General features: G+C 42.0%; 1 protein-coding gene across 1 annotated transcript in view; it reads right to left on the minus strand.

Moving 5' to 3' along the window:
* Positions 1-12026, minus strand: part of LOC307258058 (TSC22 domain family protein 1-like) — a 30775-nt gene extending 18749 nt beyond the window's left edge. The window contains exon 1 of the mRNA XM_080037452.1: positions 8680-12026. Within this exon, the coding sequence (XP_079893578.1) occupies positions 8680-11294 (2615 nt within the window). The 5' untranslated portion in view covers positions 11295-12026. The remainder of the gene's footprint in view (positions 1-8679) is intronic.
* Between the last annotated feature and the right edge of the window lie 10167 nt (positions 12027-22193).

The raw sequence follows: 22193 nt of genomic DNA on the forward strand, positions 1-22193 counted from the left end.
ACAGAATAATTCATCGTCCTTCATCTGGCATCTCCAATAAACAATGAGAACTCTGAACAGTTCCTTCAACATCTCCAATACAACATAATGGATCCAGCGTCTTCCACTTGCACATTTTTAACCCAATGTTATTTTAGCAAATGTTTCTCATGGGTCTTGGCCCTTGGTCATTCCTCTTGAAGTCTTTTTCAGTCCACTATAGTAAAAATATATATATATATTTTAGTATACATTCTTTTTGTTGATATATTGATATATATCTAATATTTTTTTTTAAGTACTGTTTTAGGCAGGTGTGAATACATGCTGTACACGAAGAATGCTTTCAAATCCAGTAGTGGTAATAGTTTATTTTCAATAATTAACAAAATGCAGTGAATGAACCAAAGAGAAATCTAAATCCAGCGGTGCCATTGCTCTGAACTGGCAGAAACCATTAGAATCCGTACACAAAAAAAACAGAATATACAGAATATTGGCTGACTGCTATTAACATGAGGCCAAGACCTAACAATGCTGTAAAATGTTAGCATGTAGCACTGGACCAAACCATCTCCCAAGGACAGCAATGATTTAAATTTCTAGGAAATGCTAAACTAAGAATATACAAATGTTTTATTTGCAATGCCATTAATGGTCACACATTAAATGAACCCAACAGGATAACCCATTTGTAGTGAAATTAAACTAATGCATAACAACTAATTATGCCAAACCAGCTATTAAAATGAACTAAAATTGGACTAATACATATACTAATTAATAATGGTTGAAGCAGTCTTCGAACTACTACTTGCAATCTAAAAGTTTAAAAAATAAATTAACAGTAGCAGCAGTTTTCAACAAGGATAGTGGGCGTGTGCGCGCGTGTGTGTGCTTGCGCAAGGGTGGAAGGGCACTTTCTCCCAGATGAAAGGCAGGCTAAAAACAATCCATTATCATCCATTACAAGCCATTAGTTTCCCGCCAAACTCTTAAGTGAAACAATCCTGTTTATCGATGGAAAAATAAACCATCGGAGAGAAGGGGCTGAGACAAATGAAATCAATGACGTATGTGCACGAAGCATATAAATAAGCAATGGACATGCGTTTGGTGATTTATATAGAAAAATACGGACACACAGTGAGCTGCTCCGCATCTCCTCGTTCAGCGTCATGCTGCCATTCATGCTTTCAGTGCTTGGATTAGAAAGACATAGTAAATATTCACTAGCATGTAGTGAGCGCGCTCTCTTTCTCTCTCTCTCTCTCTCATACGCAGCATGTTGCTGCTCTGCTGTGTTCTGGTGTTCTCTGGCTCGGTCTTTGTGGTAGGGATGGGGGAGGGAGGTGTCAGCAGCAAAACAAATAACAAATGCTGTTTACTTTAAGTGAAACACTTCAGCGATGTGCCACTGTGGACAAACCAGAGCTCTGTTAAATTTTTTTAAAAAGACAGGCCTACTGCCACAATATTGATGCATTCACTAGGAACAATTAATTTGGAGTGAAAGTCCTAAATATATACTCCTATGAAACAAAGTCTTGGCACCTCTGTGGCATTTTTTAAACTCAATGTCGTAAAATAATCAGGAAATAAGACAAAGAAAATAACAAATATTTGTCAGCTGTGGAAACAGGAGTTAAAAGACCTGGATATCTTTTACACTGTGTTCCAAATTATTATGCAAATTGGAATTAAGTGTCATAAACATTTAATTTTTTGTATTTAATTTAAACTCATGGATGGTATTGTGTCTCAGGGCGCTTTGGATCATTGAAATCAATCTCAGACACCTGTGATAATCGGTTTGCTAAGTAAGCCCAATCAAAGGAAATCTACTTAACAAGGACGTTCCACATTATTAAGCAGGCCACAGGTTTCAAGCAATATGAGAAAGAAAAAGGATCTCTCTGCTGCCTAAAAGCGTCAAATAGTGCAATACCTTGAACAAGGTATGAAAACATTAGATATTTCACGAAAACTTAAGTGTGATCATCATACTGTGAAGAGATTTGTGGCTGATTCAGAGCACAGACGGGTTCGTTCGGATAAAGGTAATACGAGGAAGGTTTCTGCCAGACACATTCATCGGAATAGGAGAGCAGCTGCTAAAATGCCATCACAAAGCAGCAGACAGGTATTTGAAGCTTCTGGTGCCTCTGGAGTGCCGCAAACCTCAAGGTGTAGGATCCAGAAGTTTGCAGCTGTGTATAAACCTATTATTCGGCCACCCCTAAACAATGATCACAAGCTGAAACAGTTGCAGTGGGCTCAGGAATACATGAAGACTCATCTTCAAACAGTCTTGTTTACTGATGAGTGCCGTGCAACCCTGGATGGTCGGATGGATGAAGTTGTGGATGGTTGGTGAATGGCCACCATGTCCCAACAAGGCTGCAACGTCAGCAAGGAGGTGGTGGAGTCATGTGTTGGGCCGGAATCATGGGGAGAGAGCTGGTTGGCACCTTCAGGGTCCCTGACGGTGTGAAAATGACCTCGGCAAAGTATGTAGAGTTTCTGACTAACCACTTTCTTCCGTGGTACAAAAAGAAGGACAGTGCCTTCCGTAGTAAAATCATCTTCATTAAGGACAATGCACCATCTCATGCAGCAAAGAATACCTCTGCGTCATTGGCTGCTTTGGGCATAAAAGGAGAGAAACTCATGGAGTGGCCCCCATCTTCCCCTGACCTTAACCCTATTGAGAACCTTTGGAGCATCCTCAGGCAAAACATCTATGAGGTTTGGAGGCAGTTCACATCAAAACAGCAGCTATAAGAGGCTATTCTGGCATCCTGCAAAGATATTCAAGCAGAAACTTTCCAAGAACTCACAAGTTCAATGGATGCAAGAATTGTGAAGGTGATATCAAAGAGGGGGTCCTATGTTAACATGTAACTTGGCCTATTTAGATGGTTTTGATTGAAATAGCTTTTGATTTCAGTAAATATGACCTCTTAATACTGCAAATTCAACAAATGACCATTTTTGGTTGTTTACAACCTATAAAATGTTTTGAAACTCTGTTGTGCATAATAATTTAGAACAGTGCATTTGGAGTTTTTTTTTTTTTTTTTCAATACTTTTATTATTGGAGGGTTTGTTCAATAAAATTCTAACGGTTGGTGACTTGAAAATTATACTGACTGATTTGCATCGACCATTTAGGAAAATCTTGGAAAATCTAATTTGCCTAATAATTTGGAACGCAGTGTATCTAGGAACCACTTTATAATGACAGACTGGAACATCTGGACATCAGGTGTGCCATAGCCTGTCATGGTATAACCATCCCCGAGCCAAAACTATGTACAAAGCAAACACTGACAAAGCAACACAATGGCAGGATTTATGGTTGCTGTAACAGTGATGCCCAACTCTGCTCAGGCTGGTTCTATCTGGTCCAGTCTGCTGTGCCCTCAGTGGTCTCACCGGGCTTCGGTAGACCTGACTAAATGGGTTTGGGTCAGGTGGGGTCACTTCCTCTGCCTGTTGGGAATTTTGGGGATCTCGTTGATCTCCACACAATGAGCAACAGGCCCCGGCACACACTAGCTCTCTGCACTGCCAGAGGGAAGATTACATTGAAAATGGACAGTAGCAGAGATAGCCATCACGCTGCCAGTGGGCTCACATTCCCCCCGAGAGAGCACACACACACTGTCCCACGGCAGTCTAATATCCTTGTTGAAAACTGCCCCTACTGTTTATTTTTTTAAACCTGTACAACGCAAGTAGCAGCTCGATGACTGCTTCAACCATTAATAATTAGTATATTTTTTTATTAGTCCCAATATAGTTATTTTAATGGCTTGATTGGCGTAATGAGTCTTATGCATTTAGTTTAATTTCACTCCAAATGGGTTGTCCTGTCACGTTACTAAAACACACACACACACACACACACACACACACACACACACACACACACACACACACACACACACACACACACACACACACACACACACACACACACACACACACACACACACACACACACACACACACACACACACACACACACACACACACACACACACACACACACACACACACACACACACACACACACACACACACACACACACACACACACACCATTTTTGGAAGTGGCAGATTTATTAAAAATTAAAAAGCTTGAGTGAAAAATTGAATAAACAGAGTTGCAGTTGAAATATTAGATCTGAATCCGTTAATTCGATCTCAACAACTGTAAACTAGAAGCTAAACAACATTCATTAACACAGTATTAGAAATAAGCTAACAGCCGGATTTCAATCTACCAACCTACATTATACAGACCAAACTAATGAGTTAAAGTTACTGGTGGCTGCCAATATTATTTTGTTTCCTCTATCCAGCCACTACCACAGTAAGCTAGCCAAGTTTGCTAACCTGCCCTTAATTACCTCTCGACAAAAACAGTCTTCAATCTGAAGATTGGAAACGAGAACTAAGCTGCAGGACATCAGCACATGCAGAAACACCCACATAGACTAAATGCACAAAAACCACATCCTCACACACAAACTTGTGCATGTGGAAACCTGCAAACGGTCACATTAGAATACCTTTTCTAACATTAGTTATGTTTTGCTCATGACATTAAACAGCTGGCCACCCTTTCCTTATCACTGATTTACCTACAAACCCCAGCAGCCTGCCCACACACACAGTACCACCCAAACATCTTGACATATTCCATTAGCGCAAATGCACAATTGACAGTTTGACACCCTCCCTCCCTGGTTCAAACAGACAGACAATATACACGTGCAACAACACTCTAAAGAGACCCTGGCGTGTTTACAGCTGTGCATTAGCTGGTGAATTATGAGGTCACGGTCATCTAACACATTAAGACCTTAACATGTGTCGACAGGAGCCCCACAGCGGACAGCAGGAACTGAACAACAACTGACCCGGCACACAGAACATCCAGCCCCTGCTACATGCTTGTAACTGCTGGACACACAATAAATCACTTTTATGAGACGGACTGGCTCCTCTGCAATTAGTACACACATGTGAAGAGTTCCCATGTCTTAGACCCGTTTCCATTTGTCTTTAACATGTGGTTTTTGTGATCCGATCACGTGAATACAGCTCTAACTACAGGTAAAAACACTCTCAAGACGCATTGAGATCGGATCACAAAAACCACATTCGGAGGTGGTTTACGTCGGTTGTGTCGGATGTGTCCGCATTCATTTGGTAGTGGGAACACCAATGTGACTTCTGTCCACATTAGGGACCTCCTACTCAACTGCCGCCACCTGCCTGAGCGGAAAATACGTTCAAAATGCATCACTGGCGTTCATGCAGCTTTTATAGAAGCCTCATGAACGTTAGTTGCATCCGCCAGTATTGCAAATGACAAGCTTTCTGTCCTCCGTTTTCATTTCACTGCGTAAATCTGAAAACACGAAAATCGCTGCTATTGACTGGAGAGCTGCAAGGCAACGACTTCCTGTTCTTATCTGCTTAAAAATAAAAGTCAACTCGCGTTTGGCTAGTAACAGGCTTTTAATGTGAAGGCGCACAGGCAATATTCTGTTTGCACGTAAAGTAACTTAACTGCATAAAGCCGCGTACTGGTGAAGAGTGTATCAGACGTTAGAAAAGCCACCCGGCGACTCGGCGAGCACACATATTTCACCAGCCAAAGTGGCGTAATACCTTACTCGCCTCGCCTAAGACTTTTTACTTTTATACTATCTATGATATTTAGCCGCATTTGGCGAGTGTTAATGTAGAGCCCTCTAAGCAGTGTTGTGCATCGCTCCTCCTTGTCTAAATGAGACAGTAGGCTAGCTATCTCGTCAACCTAGGGTAATTATCTTCGCATGTAATGCATTTTAATAGCAAATGCGATAAAACTGTGGCACTGTACAGCCCTGTACGTTTACTTGTTTGAAACCCACCGGTTAAAAACAGCAATGTAAACGGAAATTATGTACGTGTTGATTTAAATACAGCGCGGGTAAATGGAATCGGATCACAAGTAGACAAAGAAGTCACATTTGAAAATACAAGTGTGAACACACGGACTGAGAGCTGGCCACTTGTAACCAGATTCAAAAAGTCAGATGTTAATCCCAGGTGGAAACAGGGTCTAAGCAAAGCTTCAATTACAGTGACTTTAAAAAGGTACTTTAGTGACTCTAGGTTGCACAAAATGACCATCACTTTTATGAGGAAAGTGCAACTAATCAATACTGGTCACTCCTATGCTACACTGAGATATAAGGCAATACTTGGCATTAGGGTAACATTAAGTTAGAAAGTAAGCAACATACATGTCAAGCTTCCTTGACTGACAGATTGGCAATGTGTTTTTATTGGGTATGCTTCAACATCGCAGGTTTCCCAAACTACACACAGTGTGACTATGCACTTGGTTAAGTTTGTGCGTATTTACAAGATAATCTTTGGTGATACATGTTCAAGTTGTTGGCAGCTTTAAAATCCACAGAGTTTAAACGACATATCTCACGTCTCCCAATGCAACTGAAATATGACAACTTGACAAGCTTCACAATATGTAGGATTTATTGCTGATTGGATTGTGTTGAGTGTTCAATCCCGAAAAATTATGGCTAGCCCGTGCATTTATAATCATCATGCTCTTCCCCCCTTTTTGTCACAAGAAAACTGATTTGTGAGTCAAAGTTACTGTACTCTACTGCAAAGCTGCTTGACCCCAATGATGGCTAGCGAGACTGAGGCTAAGTGGCTTGACAATGCTTAACATTTAATGCAAATAACCCTGTGGAACAGTTTGCAGATGTTTAATGTATGCTCCAATTATACTCCAATTATTACCCACAGTGTAGTTTGTCTACAAAATAATCTTAGAAAATGAATTACATATAAGAAACATAATTAAAGTCAGCAGATGATAAACTCTGAAATGGCTCAATTAGGAGAGGCCTTGTTTTAGGTCTTTGTAAGTGCATGATATAGTGTGTGTATGAATCAGCTGATGAGGCTGTGCCGTCATCTTTGGGGATTCGGAGGTTCATTGGTAAAGAGAGAGACGGAGAGAGAGAGAGAGAGAGAGAGAGAGAGAGCCATTGATAGGGATACAAAAACTCTAGCAGGCACTGTACTGAAGAGTCCTTGCACTTGTGTGACAGCAGGTAAACTGGAGAGCAATAATAAACCTTGAGCCTAATTCACCAGGACAATCTTCCCATTTGTAACGAGGGCTTTGGTTTCACCCAAATGCTACTTATCATCAAAGACAATAATCCACCTGATCCCCAAAGATTTCACATTCCTCAGAGTTAAACGTCATGTGAGAACAGTAGCCATCCTTCGGCATCCATCTAACTGGGCCATAAAGACAGACTGAAACGAAATGAACACAATTACATGTAACATCCAGAAGTCCAGTGATCACCTTGGTTTCTCCTCCTTACTGGTTCATCATTATAACTAAGGTATGCAAAACACCCTAAAAGCTGAGGTTTTCCAGGAAAAGGGGCTTAAGATTGTAAGAGTGACTGAAATATGGGTTATTTCCTGCTACTGCAGGGTGATTACAATTCCCCTGGAACCTCAAAAGCAGTTCTTAAAACGTATTACTAGGAGGACATTCCACAGAATTCTCAGCTGTTCCTGGGTATGCATTGCTAGCCAACTGTAGTGATTAGAAATGAGTTACATATAGGAATGGAGGAAAACCCTAGACAATGAGGGAGAGTGAGAGAGCGATATTTAAAAGAATCAATAAGCTTTTAGTGAAGGAGAACAACGATCCTCATTGTCAACAAGTAAACCATCAAGTCTTCCTCATGAGCAAAGTAGAAAGGGTATTGTCATGCCTTCCTTTGAGAGACAGACTGCAGAAAAAAAATCTAATTATTGTCTGTGATGTTTTGCCTCATCTGTAGAATTTGTTCACTCATGTCTAATCACGTTTGCAGCTACCTTCTTCCATCCCTAATTAAATAATCATAAAGCCGCTTCCTTGTTTCCTGCTTTTCTACAACGCATGTGCTGAAGGAGTGTTTACAGTGAACTGTGCGACCCGGGCAGAAATTGTGCCCCGTAAGGCGGACAGTCAGGACTCAAGCAAAGAGGCAGGCTATAGGTAAAATGTTGAATCACTGCAGCCACTTGATAGGCACAAGAGAGATGTCACATCCAGCTGAGCAGTGTACTGTGTCCCGCTGGCAGAGGACAGACGGTCTGTGGCGACCTGGCCACTGCTGGCTATCTGGGGAAACAATAATATTTTTCTTCCCTCACAGCTGCCACAGCAACCGGTGAAAATCCCCTAGCTTCAAGTTCAAACACACTCTGAAATGCTGAGTTGGTTTACAAACACCCATTCAACAGAAGGCCTTGTAGCAGCCAATAATGTTATAATGGTGGACGTAATAACTGCCATTACCTTTTCAGGTTTTAATGCAATGAAAGCTGATAATGTAGTGACTTTCCAATAACGTAATAACATTTCTGAGCCAACAACATCATAAAGTTTTGCCCATTATGTAATAAGAAATTCAGAAAAGTTTTTCCTTCATTTGCAAGTTACTACCTTATTCCCTTTTAATACAATAATACATTATTGGCTGCTACAGGCCTCTCTCAGTACTCTTTGATTCCACACTACAGCTGTGTTTAAACACATCAAGCAAACAAATACCTAAAACGGAAAATGAAGGAAAAGGTCTCGCTTACCCATCCTCCTCTCCATCAACAGCCTTGAGACCAGCTGATGCAGATAAGGCACTGGCGGTGACGGCGTTGCCCTCGGCTTCTTGACCCTGGCCTGCGCTGGATCCAGATGCAGACTCCACTAGCTTGGGCAGCCCCAACAGAGCTGACTGGTGCTGGAGGAGCAGCCGCTGGGCATCCTGCAGCTGAGTGGAGGTGAAGGTGGGCAGGCTAGCGTAGAGGACACTTGCCTGGGCAGCGTGAGCCAGGGCCTGGACACTGCTGCTGTAGTCAGACAGCTGGCTCTGAGGGGGCATCTGTACACTATTCCTAGCATTGTGGGCTTGGGGCTGGGCCTGGGGATCGCTCTGAGGGTTGGCGGGAGGCACGCTTGTTGCAGACACTTGACTCTGGTGGACCGTTGTCGGCAGCTGGCTGCCTAGGCCCTGGTTTTGGATTTGTGTAGGGAGTGACTGTGGTACTCCAACGTGAGAGGGCATAATGGAGATGGGGGCCTGATGGGACGAGGGCTGCTGTGGCTGTGTATGAATGAGTGCCTGTGACTGCTGCAGGCCTCCCATCATCTGACAGGCTCCACTAGATGGCCCGGAGGGAGCTGATCCTGCTTGGTTTGACAGGGGTTGAGAAGCAGCAGCCTGGGCAACACCCTGGTGTTGCTGGGTGTACTCGGGTGGCCTTACCTGCACTGCTTGGGGTGTAGCAGATGGGTGCTGTGGAAGGTTGACGTAGCCCATCTTCTGCTGCTGAACACCCACTAGGCCCTGTGTGGATCCTGTGGATTGACTAGCAACAGCCTGGGCATATGTGAGCTGCTGCTGGTGTGCGGCAGATGTAGACAGTCCAATGGTGGTGGCCTGGTGGTGGCCCTGCATGGACTGAGGCTGATGAATGTTTGAGGGGCCCCCTGTAGTCTTCACATGTGAATGGGTAATATCCTGGCCGTGCATGTGAGGTTGGGTTTGAGACAGTCCCATGCTTAAGCCACTAGGGAGGATTCCTTGATAGCCCTGAGGAGGGGAGGCGTAATCCTGCGCATGCTGGGATACCGGGGCTCCCCCGGGTTCTCCACTGCACACGCTCTCCGTATAATGGCTCAACGTACTCATAGTGCTACTCACAGAACTACCACTTGTGCTTTCTCTCTCCGAAGGCCCGGCGAAGCTCTCGGAGACAAAGTGACGCATGCTGAGAGACCCAGTATCAGGTGTGGAGGAGGAGCTGGCAGCGGAGGCCGGGTTGTCCTTGTCGTAGAATTCAGTGCATGTCCATCGGCCCTTCTTGAAGGGCTCGGAGCTAGAGTCCAGCTTCACCACCCTAAAGCGAGAACTGGTGGCAGCCACTGCGGGGGCTGGAGCTGGCACAGGATTGGATGGTACGGGGGCTGGGGCCACAGCAGTGACGGGGGCACTCACTGGCTGCAGCGCGGCAGGTCCACCTCTTCCCTGGATCCCACCGGACAGTCTCATCCCTCCAGAGGCACTGGCAGCCGCAGTAGTCATAGAGACGTTGGAGCTGATGTTTTGCTGTTGCTGGATCATGTTGACATTAGTGGTTACAAGGTTGCCCCCAGCTGCAACAGCACCACCTCCACCTCCGCTCCCCCCACCGCTGCTTATCACATTGAGAGGATAGCCACCAGTGCAACTGCTAGCACTTGTGCTGCTGATCCCCCCTCTCACAGGCACATTGGCAGAGCTCAACATATTCACATTACTAACACTGCTGGTCTGGGGATTAACTATGCTAACTGTAGTGCCTGTAGCAGAGCTTTGCATTCCAGGGACAGATCCAGGGGCCACAAGCCCGACAGGCTGAGCAACCATACTTGGAGCGGCAGCAGTCAGGGAAAAGTTCTCTTGAGGGCCCCCCACGTTAGAAGGCATTTTCTGGGTGACACAAGGTAAAGCTCCGGTGGTGAGGGCCGATGGGGTGCTCCCAGGCCCGGAGGCATGGTTAGGTTGATGAGGATGTTGTTGGTGGTGGTGGTGATGGTGGTGTGAAGTCCCATTGACCATGCCCCCACCGGGCTGATGAGCCTGGTTCAGGGCGTGGGGGTGTGAAGGCTGGTTGGGGGAGACAGCTCCAGGGGTCTCCGCCTCATGGAAGTTATTCAGTGTCTCTTCCGAAGAGCTTCTCTCGGCTCCCACAATGTCGTTGGCGCGGGAGAGGGACACGTCCAGGATCTCAGAACTGGAGAGATCCTCAGTGTGGGATTCGTCCAGGTCATCGTAGCTCTCTGTGTCCTCTGCAATACTGTTGTTGGTACTCACAGATATCTGTGCAGGGGTCACACTTGTGATCTGGAAACCACTCTTCTTTTTGATCTGAGCTCCAAGCGACTGCGTGGGCTGCTGGGGCTGAGAGTGCAGATTCAGGCTGTGGGGTGGAATATGATGGGGACCCGTGGAGGATGAGCCGGCAGGAGGCTGGCACTGAATCAACAGGGAGGGCTGATACTCATCGGCTGGGACGTGGCTGTTATTGACCACCGTGTTTGCCGGTGTTGACAGCGTGGAGCCGCTCCCGCTGCCTGTGTTGCTACCCCTTCTGTGAAAGACAGCCGGATTCGCCATCTTTTTAACACTGCCAGAGTCTCCTGCAGGGTCCGGATGATGCATTTTGATAGAATCCGGGGGGTAGTGTGTCTCTGACAGTACGCAATAAGGTTGCAGTTCGTTAACGCCGCCGTCTTGACAAAACTACGATCAACAGACTACAACAAAAAAATATTTATATATAGTATCTGACCAAGCGTCGACTGCTCTCAAATTGCAGGCAAAGTTGCGCAAATATTTACAGGTCCTCATTCACGATTCAGTGCTCTCCGGTGACAGCGAGGCAGGAGAGGCTAGCGTCCGCTGGCAGAGTAGCTAGCGAGCTAACGTCAGCTGATGCCAGTTGTAATTCACCGGCTAACTACCAGTGTTATCCGTTTACGCCTTTTAAGCCCGAGATATCATTTTGTGGCTTTTTACACGAGGCTACGTTGTAAGAGCCCCCCGCGCTGAAAGCAGAATAGCTGCTGAGTAAGTTAGCGGTAAATATATATTGCTAGCCTGACAGAGGAGTAACGTCAGCTAGCTAGCTGCCAGTCTCCATCACCGGCTAGCTCAACAGAGAATAGTGAGTCGTTTTAGCGGGTGGGTTCACTCAAAGGAAATAAAATGAAAACAGGCAACCTTTCATCCGTTGCAGAGTCGTTTAAAACCGATAAGTATCGCTTAATAGCGGTGTCCACAGGTTTAATCCATCCCACTGAGTCCTCGTTTTGCTCTTAGTTTTGCTGTATCACTGGTCCTCCTCAGCGGTAGCGTTGCTCGGTATGTAGCCTCCTGCGCCGCTGCTGTGGGTCTGTGCTGTAACGGGACTGAAGGGGAGGGGTGCTCCATAATATGGCGACCGCGCATGGTCTCTGCTGCCAGACATAAAGCAGTCTGGGAGAGGCGGTGACGAACCCAACATCAACACTGACGAAAAGTGGCGGAAAAAGCCGAGGTGAGGTCGCTCCCTAAAAATCATTGATAAGGACCGGACTCCACGATAGATAGATAGATAGATAGATAGATAGATAGATAGATAGATAGATAGATAGATAGATAGATAGATAGATAGATAGATAGATAGATAGATAGATAGATAGATAGATAGATAGATAGATAGATAGATAGATAGATAGATAGATAGATAGATAGATAGATAGATAGATAGATAGATAGATAGATAGATAGATAGATAGATAGATAGATAGATAGATAGATTGCACTTTAAATCTTAAAAAATTACATATTAAATGTAATAATATAAATAACATAGCCCTCTGAAAGGGTCCATTCTGCATAATGACTAGGCTATACGTTTGACACATAGATAGATAGATAGATAGATAGATAGATAGATAGATAGATAGATAGATAGATAGATAGATAGATAGATAGATAGATAGATAGATAGATAGATAGATAGATAGATAGATAGATAGATAGATTGCACTTTAAATCTTAAAAAATTACATATTAAATGTAATAATATAAATAACATAGCCCTCTGAAAGGGTCCATTCTGCATAATGACTAGGCTATACGTTTGACACATATATAAGTAGCCTTTATAGTAGGCATATTTTGTTTTTCATACCACTGTACTTGGGTGTAGTGTTATTGATTTCATTTAAACATTGTGAGGGTTTTCTTTTACTTGTTCTTATTAAGTACATTTACTTCAGAAAAAGTCAAAGAAAAACATCTGAATATGCCATGTATGTTGACAGGTAGAGGTATGTCGTCTTATAATCAAGGGATATGGATTCATCCCTGCATGAGGTGAAAGAGTACAGCAGATACCAGATTAAAAAGAGAACATGAATATGACGTATATTTATTGCTGTAGATCGAGCAAAACATCAACATCACAACAGTGATTGTGAAACAAAGGTAGACAGAGAGCTGCTAGATCTCTCTGCAGACATATGGTGTCAACTACACTGAAGGATTATTCTACGCACAGGTACTGTTTGGGGCCTCTCTCTCTCTCTCTCTCTCTCTCTCTCTCTCTCTCTCTCTCTCTCTCTCTCTCTCTGGTGTGTGAGAGTGAGAGGCTGAGAGAATATTTACACATTTGTTGCTCTGTAATGTTGCCACTGCAGGTCAATGAACTCTTGGTGTTAAACTGGTCAACTATTTTCTATCTTGTTTGTACTGGTCTTTTCTCTTCATCTCTGGATATAAAGATCCCGTTCCAATTCTTATCAATATGGTTTGATGTTATAACAGGTTAAACAGGCACACAACATTCAAAGCATTTTTGGGAATAAGGCATCCCCAAGGAAATGATTTACTTCCCTAAGTTTGAAGCTATTGGCCTCCATAGTCTTTAATGCAGTATATATTTAGCAATCGCATTAATAATTCCATAGTTTCGGCATCGTAGAACACTTATCCATTATCCATACAACCTTGGATTCACCCACACCAATTAAATATACTGGTTGCTGTGTGGGATTTTGAAAAAAAAAAAAAAACAAGTTAATCAATCTGCAAATCGTCTGAAAGTGATATTATATTTTTAAGTTTAGTAAGCAAGTTTTAGCCATCTGGAAAAAAAACAGTGACTCTTCTATAAAGCCTTAAAGAGAAGAGAAGAAAGGAGGGGAAGTGTTATTATAGAGAGGAGGAGTTAGTTAGTTGAGGTAGTGGTTAGTTCAGAAGTATGAGAAGGGAGATAGAGGAAGAGATTGACTGTCAGGCAAGGCAAGCAGACAGGGTACATCCATCGATGCAGATGATAGAGGATGAGAGACAGCAGGAGCCTAGTGCAATGTAAGCGTCTGGTGCTGTCAGCAGCTTTAAATCACACTGGCACTCCACAACAAAAAAACACACAGCACTATTGTGCCACCAGCCCACCAAATGAACAATTTATACTCTGGACTCTGCATTAATTTTGTAAACACTGTACTGTTCTGGGGCCGTATTCACAAAACATTTTATCTTAGCGCTAAGAGTACTCCTAAGTAGTCCAGGCATTATATAACCTGACCTCTCAAAAATTGCAACAGAAACCATTCAAACTGTTTTTGACTCATGTAATAAATAACATACTAAAAGTCTTAAGGAATCCAAGTGGTGGAAAGTTATTTTCTTAGGAAAAAAGTTATTTTCCATACCTTTATGTCAATTCAGTTATTTTCTTAGGAAGAAAGTTATTTTCCATACCTTTATGTCAATTTTCGGCTTCCTAAAGTACTGTTTTATGGTAGAGGGGATATGTGCAAAATTGTTAACCTTTTCAGAAAAGCTTGAAACTTGGTACACTTATATAGTTTGGGGCTCTGAACATTTTCAGATATTAAGCCATTGCAAAATCGAATCATGGTTGCCATGGCGACCATTTTACTTTCCGCCATAGCCTAATTATGCATTTTTCATCATAACTCCTGAACCAAACATAATACCACATAACTAGTGATGTCTAACCCTACGTTTTCATGGTCAGGGATTACTATGATACCACATACAACATCAGAAACAGTTAAGGTTGGGCGCCCTTAGCTCAGTTGGTAGGGCGTCCCCCCCCTGGCCCGGGCCCAGCAGCAGATCCGGGTTCGATTCCCGCCCGCAGTCGTTCTCTGCATGTCTCTGCCCCATTTCACCTCTGTCTCTCTGCACTATCAATAAAGCATAACAATGCCCCCCAAAAAAACAGTTAAGGTCAATAGTTAAGGGTGAATCCAATGTTTTTCCGAAAATATAAGCCCAGAATCCAAAAACATCGCTGTGACTTTACAATTGGGGCCTATGTTGCATAAACATTGTGTATCGAGTTTTAATTGTGTTCTCTAACAAAGACATAGGCTTAAATGTATGTAAAATACTATAACAATATAAAAAAATATATATATTTGTGAATGCTAAACTGGCACAAATTAACATAAATTGTTGCACTGATAAACATACATTTTAATATGAAAGTATTTTGGTGCACAGAAGAACTACTAATCCAAAGTGCAGCCAGAGCAGTACTAATGCAATGTGAAAGGGGTAAATCAATGCATACCATGACTATGCATTGCCCTCTGACCCCCTCTGGAGTGTGGTAACTTGAGAGAGGATATGTGAAAAGACATATTTCAATGTAGCCTTTTGTAATTGACTAATAAAAAAACTCAACTTAGTATTCAGATCGACTTTTACGTTTATTTAATAGTTGTATGAAGCATTGGAGCAAGTTTTCTCAAACATAGTCTGGTTTGCCACATCATCTTCCTCATCATCATCTCCAACCTGAGATGATTTTGCACCCCCAGATCCTTTGCAGGTACCACATGCAACAGAGCACTCAATGCCATGCTTCTTGCATATGCACTTTCGGTTGTTACAGTCCGTCTTGCATGTGCATCAGATGACCCATAAGAGTATCTGTGGAGGTGTTGGTGGGACAGTTTTGATATGGACAAGCACCCCACAATCCCTATTTGTGAGGAGGAGTTTGTTTATCTATTGTTCCCTTCCATTGTTGGACGCTGACTGTGATACTTTGCTCCTGCTGATGTAGGTGGCAGACCCAGTAGCTATACTATACATGAGAAGGTTATAGAGGCCAGCTTCTCACAAAAGGGCTTAAAACGAACTGGTTTCTAATTTCTGGAGGGGAGCTCCTTTCCTATTGAGCACAGCGTTTGTTGTGTGGCAAACTCCACTGCTTTCTGTTCTATGAGCCAATCAGCATCACTTGTGGCATGGTACGTCTGACAGTTCCTTTTCTGTTGGTGACCACTGAGCATGAACAGCTGCTTGTTTATTTGATTGGAAAGGAACTTGTTTTTCTTCAAGGTAACCAGCATGTTCTCACCTATGACTTCGGCTGCTTTGTCTTTGTATGTATATCAACGTGTCCAGGCGATACGCATAACAAGTGCTCCACCATCAAGCATACTAAATATGACCTTACCCTCCTGGAAGGTCAGGTGTGTGGAGCGCCCAAATGGCATGGAGGAGGGCTGGAGGAGGACTGCACAGTTCATACTTAACATGGATCCCAGTTCCTGTGAACCTTTATTTACAATTATGTGTCGCTTGAAAAGTAGGTGAAGATACACCTGCACTACTTCACAATCGATCTTCACTGAGGATCTTTGTACTGATGGTGATCACCCGACCCCTCTTCTTGAATGTGTTCTCAGCAGTAGTTTGTCCATCCATGCTAACCAAAATGGTGTTTCTGATGGCTTTTGCCATGAAAGGTGCGAGACACTGCACAAGCTTGGATCCAAGCAGTAATTGTGTCTTTCTAATATTTTTTTTCTACATTAGATTTGGAGAGACAGAGTTAACATGGGGCAAAGAGGGGAAGACATGCAGAGAACTTAACCAGGCTGGATTTGAACCCGGGTCCTCTGCGGCATAACCACTGTGCCATGAGCACCCCCTGTAATTGTGTCTTTCTTGGAGATAGTTCGGAACTGTGTGCGTTGTTAACTTCAGCACAAACTGGCATGGAGTGAAGCCATGTCAGATGTTGCAGCCATGTCATACCTTGCAATCTTGTGATGCCACCACTGGTTTTCATACTGTCATTAGAACCTGCTCAAGATCCATGGACATGCCAGCCCATAGGCGATCACTCCACATGAATCCCCCTACAGATCTCTGGTTAATATCTGGATGGTGTTAATGGACCTTGCACATCCTCTGCACACAGGCCTGCCCACACAATTGGCTGGGCCCCTGAAAACCTGTTTGTAGACTCAGGAAAATTACAGAGTAACTAGCCTGTCCTGTTTATAAGAATGTAGAAGAACTACAAAAGGTACCCAACCTGTTTTTTCATGGGGTCCAAATACTTTTCACAACCACACCCAGGCACAAGTAGCAGGTAGGCCTAGATGTGTTTTCCGTGAGCAGGAACGACTCATAAATATAATCCAGACAAAACTGTTTAATATCAAAACCCAATCTTGTCACCATTTGGCACACAAAGGGTTTATAGGATGGATTATGTTTGAAACAGTTACACTCCGCTGTGCTCAATCTGAAACATTTTGAACATTTCTGCTTTTCTACTGCTTTTTAAATGGCCTTAAGCGGAGCCGCAGCTCTGTGTAAACACCCAACTTTGAATAGATATTGAATAGTTTGCAATGTGGCGAGGCTATGAAAGCTGTTTGTGTTGCTTTAGATATCGGCACTAGCAACGCACGTGGACATGTTTTTTTCTTTCTCATTTCCTGTAAGCGTTGGATCTCAAGTTAATTCAAAGAGTTCTTCATACTAGAGGATTGGTATCTGGGCTGGGCCCCTGAAGACCTCCAGTCAATGCCCCCCCCCCCCCCCCCTTACCCATGCTTTACTCGTATCAATGCGTGTGAGTGCGCTCATCCCTCAATAAACACATACATGTATTTGTAGAGAGAATAACTATCAACCAGGGATTTGCAGGGACAGTTGGGGGAGCAAGGGCTTATTATTTTACAATAGTAGCACGTACATTTCTGACTTAGCCCAGCACACCTACCAATTTATTTTGAATACCCACTCACACAATTGTTTAACAGATCAGCAGATCTCTATAAAATAATCAGTTCACACAGAGACATTTTTCTCCTTTAGTATCCACTAAAGCAATCTAAAAGTTTTTTCACAATTTGCACGTTTTCTATGCTACTAGTTTCTGGTATAAGATACATTTACACTAATTGACTGCACCAAATATTGCACTCTTTTGTATTTCTGCACATGAAAATAAATCATTTGAAATATTTTGGTGGTATTGTTGAAATAAATAACGCTTAAAAATTAACATCAACAACAAATTCTTCACACAAAAAAGAAAAAAAGGCGGTTCTCTACATGAATAACCAAACTAACCTACCCTTCAAAACTATAAAGTTGGCCTATATTTGGTTGCAACATTTAGGCTTAGCTCATTCTGCTCTCATCACTGTAAAATTACTGAAAACATTACTGAAATCATTACAAAAAAGTTCTTAATCTTTGAACACAAATCTGTTCCTTCAGTTATTTCCAACTTCTTTGTGCCTTGTATCTTTCTTTGCATTAAGAACTTTTTAAGGTCTATTTTCATTTTTTATTTTTAGAAACAATACAGAAAGCAGGACCTTGGTGGTTACAATGATTAAAACAGGATGATGCTGCTCGTCAGCTTCATTGTGGTATCACTCGGCTGGTTGGTCAATTGGCCAGGTTTCTGAAAAACTGGTCAGACCTGGCTGGCCGTGTCAACCTGAAGACTTATGTCAAAGCCTTTAGAAGTTATAGTCCCCAAAGGGAAATTCTTTTTCACAAAAATTTACTTTATGGGAAGAGATCATTGTAGACTCAGGACAATGACAGAGTAACTAGCTTGTCCTGTTTATAAGAATGTAGAAGAACTACAAAAGGTACCCAACCTGTTTTTTCATGGGGTCCAAATACTTTTCACAACCACACCCAGACACAAGTAGCTTTTCTACTGCTTTTTACAGTTTTTTTCGATTGCTAACCCACAGTGGGCACAACTGTAGCTCAATGTGCAAAACTCTAACTACAGTCTGCACTACCAACAGTCACTGGAGCTGAACAGTTCACTTCACCTGCAAAACAGGCTCAGTGCAGCAAACACTATGAATTGTCCTCACTGAGATAACACACACTGTCAGTCAGAATATGCTCTGAGTACAAACACTAGCATCAAACCCCAATACACAAATTACAAACTTTTAATCTTTACAGTTTGAATAATTTGAGTTATTTCACACAAATTACATAATATTTTCTTTGATGAAAGGGTTAAATTATTTCACATGAAATTGTTTATTTTATAACATACCAGTTTTTTTTAGGAAAACAAAAAGAAATGAAAATCAGAAGTTTGCTTAAATAGATACACATTTTGTATATTTTATTGAAAACATTTCCAAATGTAGTATTTATCTGTGTAAATATTCTATAATTGTAATACAGAAATCTATCCTGTAATGTTGTCATTTACTGTAAGGAAAGGCAACTCTAAGCTGTTTGTTTGCTGGAAAATTCGTATTACAGATTCAACTTTAGATTTTTGCAGATTGGGTTGCACTCTCAACCCTGCCTCTCTCAATGAGAGACCATGATTCACAACAGGGTCTATCAGTGTTGCCCTTACTGTATTTCATCAGACATTACAGCTCTATGTCTTCCTCCACACATCCACACTCTCACTGCCACTCTTCTACCTCCAACAACCTGTCTTCATTGGTCCATTTCGGAAAAACAATATATTTTTGAGCTTTCCCTTTATACTGTATATGTTCACTAACAAGTCTAAAACAAGACATCTTAGTGTTTCAGTTGAAATTGCAATATGCAGTGTTTGAAATGCACTCATTCTGTTTTGAATGTGTGGTTTACAGTTGTGGCAGTAGTGTGTTAGTGTTTGAAAAAAGGGCTGGAAATCCACAGTGTTGTGCAGGCTGTGGTTAAGCCATGAGATAGGTGTGTAGAGTTTTGAAAATTGTGTTTAATCAATGAAAAACAAGCTAGAGTTTGGTCCGAATGAACCGCTGCTGTGCATAGTGTAGTTAGAGTTGTGCACTTGTCGTTCCAGTTGTGCCCACTGTGGTTTAGCAATCGAAAAAAACTGTAAAAGATAAACCCATGTCGGTCAGCTACTACGTCATCTCAGACTAATAGTGGATTAATCTGTTGCTTTACACTTAACCTCAAAATACGTATATAGCAACAAAACAAAATCCATTACGTTCAGCTGCAGTTACTATGATTTCTTTATTTAAAAGGGACAGCGCACATTAATAGACATGAGCACCAAAGTTCAACATGTAAATGCGCCAGATTTAGCCATACAGGCTAATTTTCACCTGTAGTCAAATTTGCATTTTCACACCATATGTAGTTCAAATTACTTTTGATTATATAATGAATTTTGAATAAAAAATGTTTTTTAATTGTGTGTGCGTTAGGTTGAAAGTAATGGTTCTTAAATATATGTGTCAGTATTGCCGTGGCATTCTGAAGAGCATGAAGTTATGGAGTTTTTAGCATAAAAAGGCAGAGAAGGGATGAAACAAACCTAACATTCTTGAAACAACAGTGGCTTTGGCCGTGTAGAGTACAGGGCCATGCCCAGTGATGCGGGGCAGGGTGTCTGTGTCTCTGTCTGGTGCTTGTGTCCACTGAGCCTCCCTGCTCTGAATGGAGGCCAGAATACATGCTGGCTTTATTTTTATTGGATAGCCCTCCCGGCAGAAAATCACTGTGTGTGTTACCAGATGTTTAAATACGCAGGCCCACCATACTCATTCATGACTTTTTCTTCCCACACATGCTGTAGTGTGAACCCAACTTGACACTGTACTTCACTGCAATAAAGACAGAGGAAATATTATGTAACATAAAAGCCAGAATAAAAATTGCAGAACAGATCGGACGATGCTGTTGAAAATTACTTTTCATTTTACACAGTTTCATGCATTCATACCTTGACACTGTACATTTATTTCCAATTGTATTCAAGTACATCCTAAAAGCATAATGCAGCCTTTTCCAATTTAATATTGGTTGATTTAAACATCTAATCACAGGCCTTTTTATGTGTAGATCGCTGCCCCCTGCAAAACTGTATGTCAAATTCAGGAACAGCTATCCCCCCAAAAAATGATATTTCATCCAAATATTTCTGCTGTAATTTACTGAGGCAGTTGTAGTTGTTTTCTCATATGGTTTGTTTTAGCCTCCTAGGTGAATGAGGACATGGCCTGAGGACATGTTGTTTTCCTTATGTGCAACAACCAGCCGACACACAAACTACAGTATGCCTGGGGATTTGTGTCAAAAGAAAGTCTGGAGTCTGATCTCATCAGTGAAATTCGAACGCAGAAACAACTGACTATTTGTGGTAGGCTCATAATCTATAATATATATTCACACCTTGATATTATATAGCACAGTGCTTCCTTCATATGTGCTACTACTGTATGAAAGGATGATACATTTTGAGGTTTTACTTGGCAGATTCATAGGTGTAGGAGGAGTATGTGAAGCAATCCGGAATAGGAGTAGATAGATAGAGTGCCTTCAATAGCCTAAAATAATGTATGGCAATAATTTGAATTGTTTCTTTAATGTTAAAAAGCCATGTCATTATAAAAATGCCAGTTTACGAATTCATTAGGCAAGATTGCAGTCAGCACAATGAATTAATCAAAGCAGTAACCTTAGCTCTGCACCGTCTGGCCGATGAGTGAAAGGGAAACCTGAGAGCAGCTGGTGGGAATACTCTACTCAATAATGAAGGAGAGGATCTAAGATAGCACAGAGTCCCATTCAGATCGACAGAAACAAGGTTTGCCAGGAGACAAAGTAGGTATGTTTGTAAAAGGCATTACCGTCCAGTAACATCTCTGCATATATGATTATATGATGTTATGGTGTGTCTTTGAAGGAAAGATCTGGATTGTAGCATCATGTCCTCCTATTGAGCACATTTACAAACATGGCTTGAGTTGTTCCAGGTCTTCCATTATTTGTGAGCCTTCTTTTTTTGCATTTGATGGCATGTGAGGTGAAACAATTGATATTATTTAAATTATGATTGTTGATGATAACCCCAACTATCAGACAAGTCTCTTGCATCAAGTGTCCTAACAATATTATTGTCTTTCATTCAGTTAAGTTGTGATATACAGTATTACTGTAAAATCTTAAGTTATAGCACCCCCAAAAGGCCAACCAGTGCACAGTATTTGTTGAATACTGAAACAGTTGAAAGATCAATCCCCCTTCAAAGTTTCATTTACACACCTAAAACAAAAAAGCAAAATAATGCAATCTCATCAACAATGTAAACTGTAAACTTTATTGCTACTGCCAATAGAGCTAAAGGTGCAGCAATGCTATGCTACTTTTCAAGATTCAAGAGATTCAAGATTCAAGGCGTTTATTTGTCATATACACAACAATTACAGCAGCAGTCATTGGCAATGAGGCTCCTCTCAACAATGCAATAGAAAAGAGCTACACCTGAGA

The sequence above is a fragment of the Ammodytes marinus genome, assembly GCF_949987685.1.
Source record: "Ammodytes marinus genome assembly, chromosome: 12".
In the NCBI taxonomy this organism is placed as follows: Eukaryota; Metazoa; Chordata; class Actinopteri; order Uranoscopiformes; family Ammodytidae; genus Ammodytes; species Ammodytes marinus.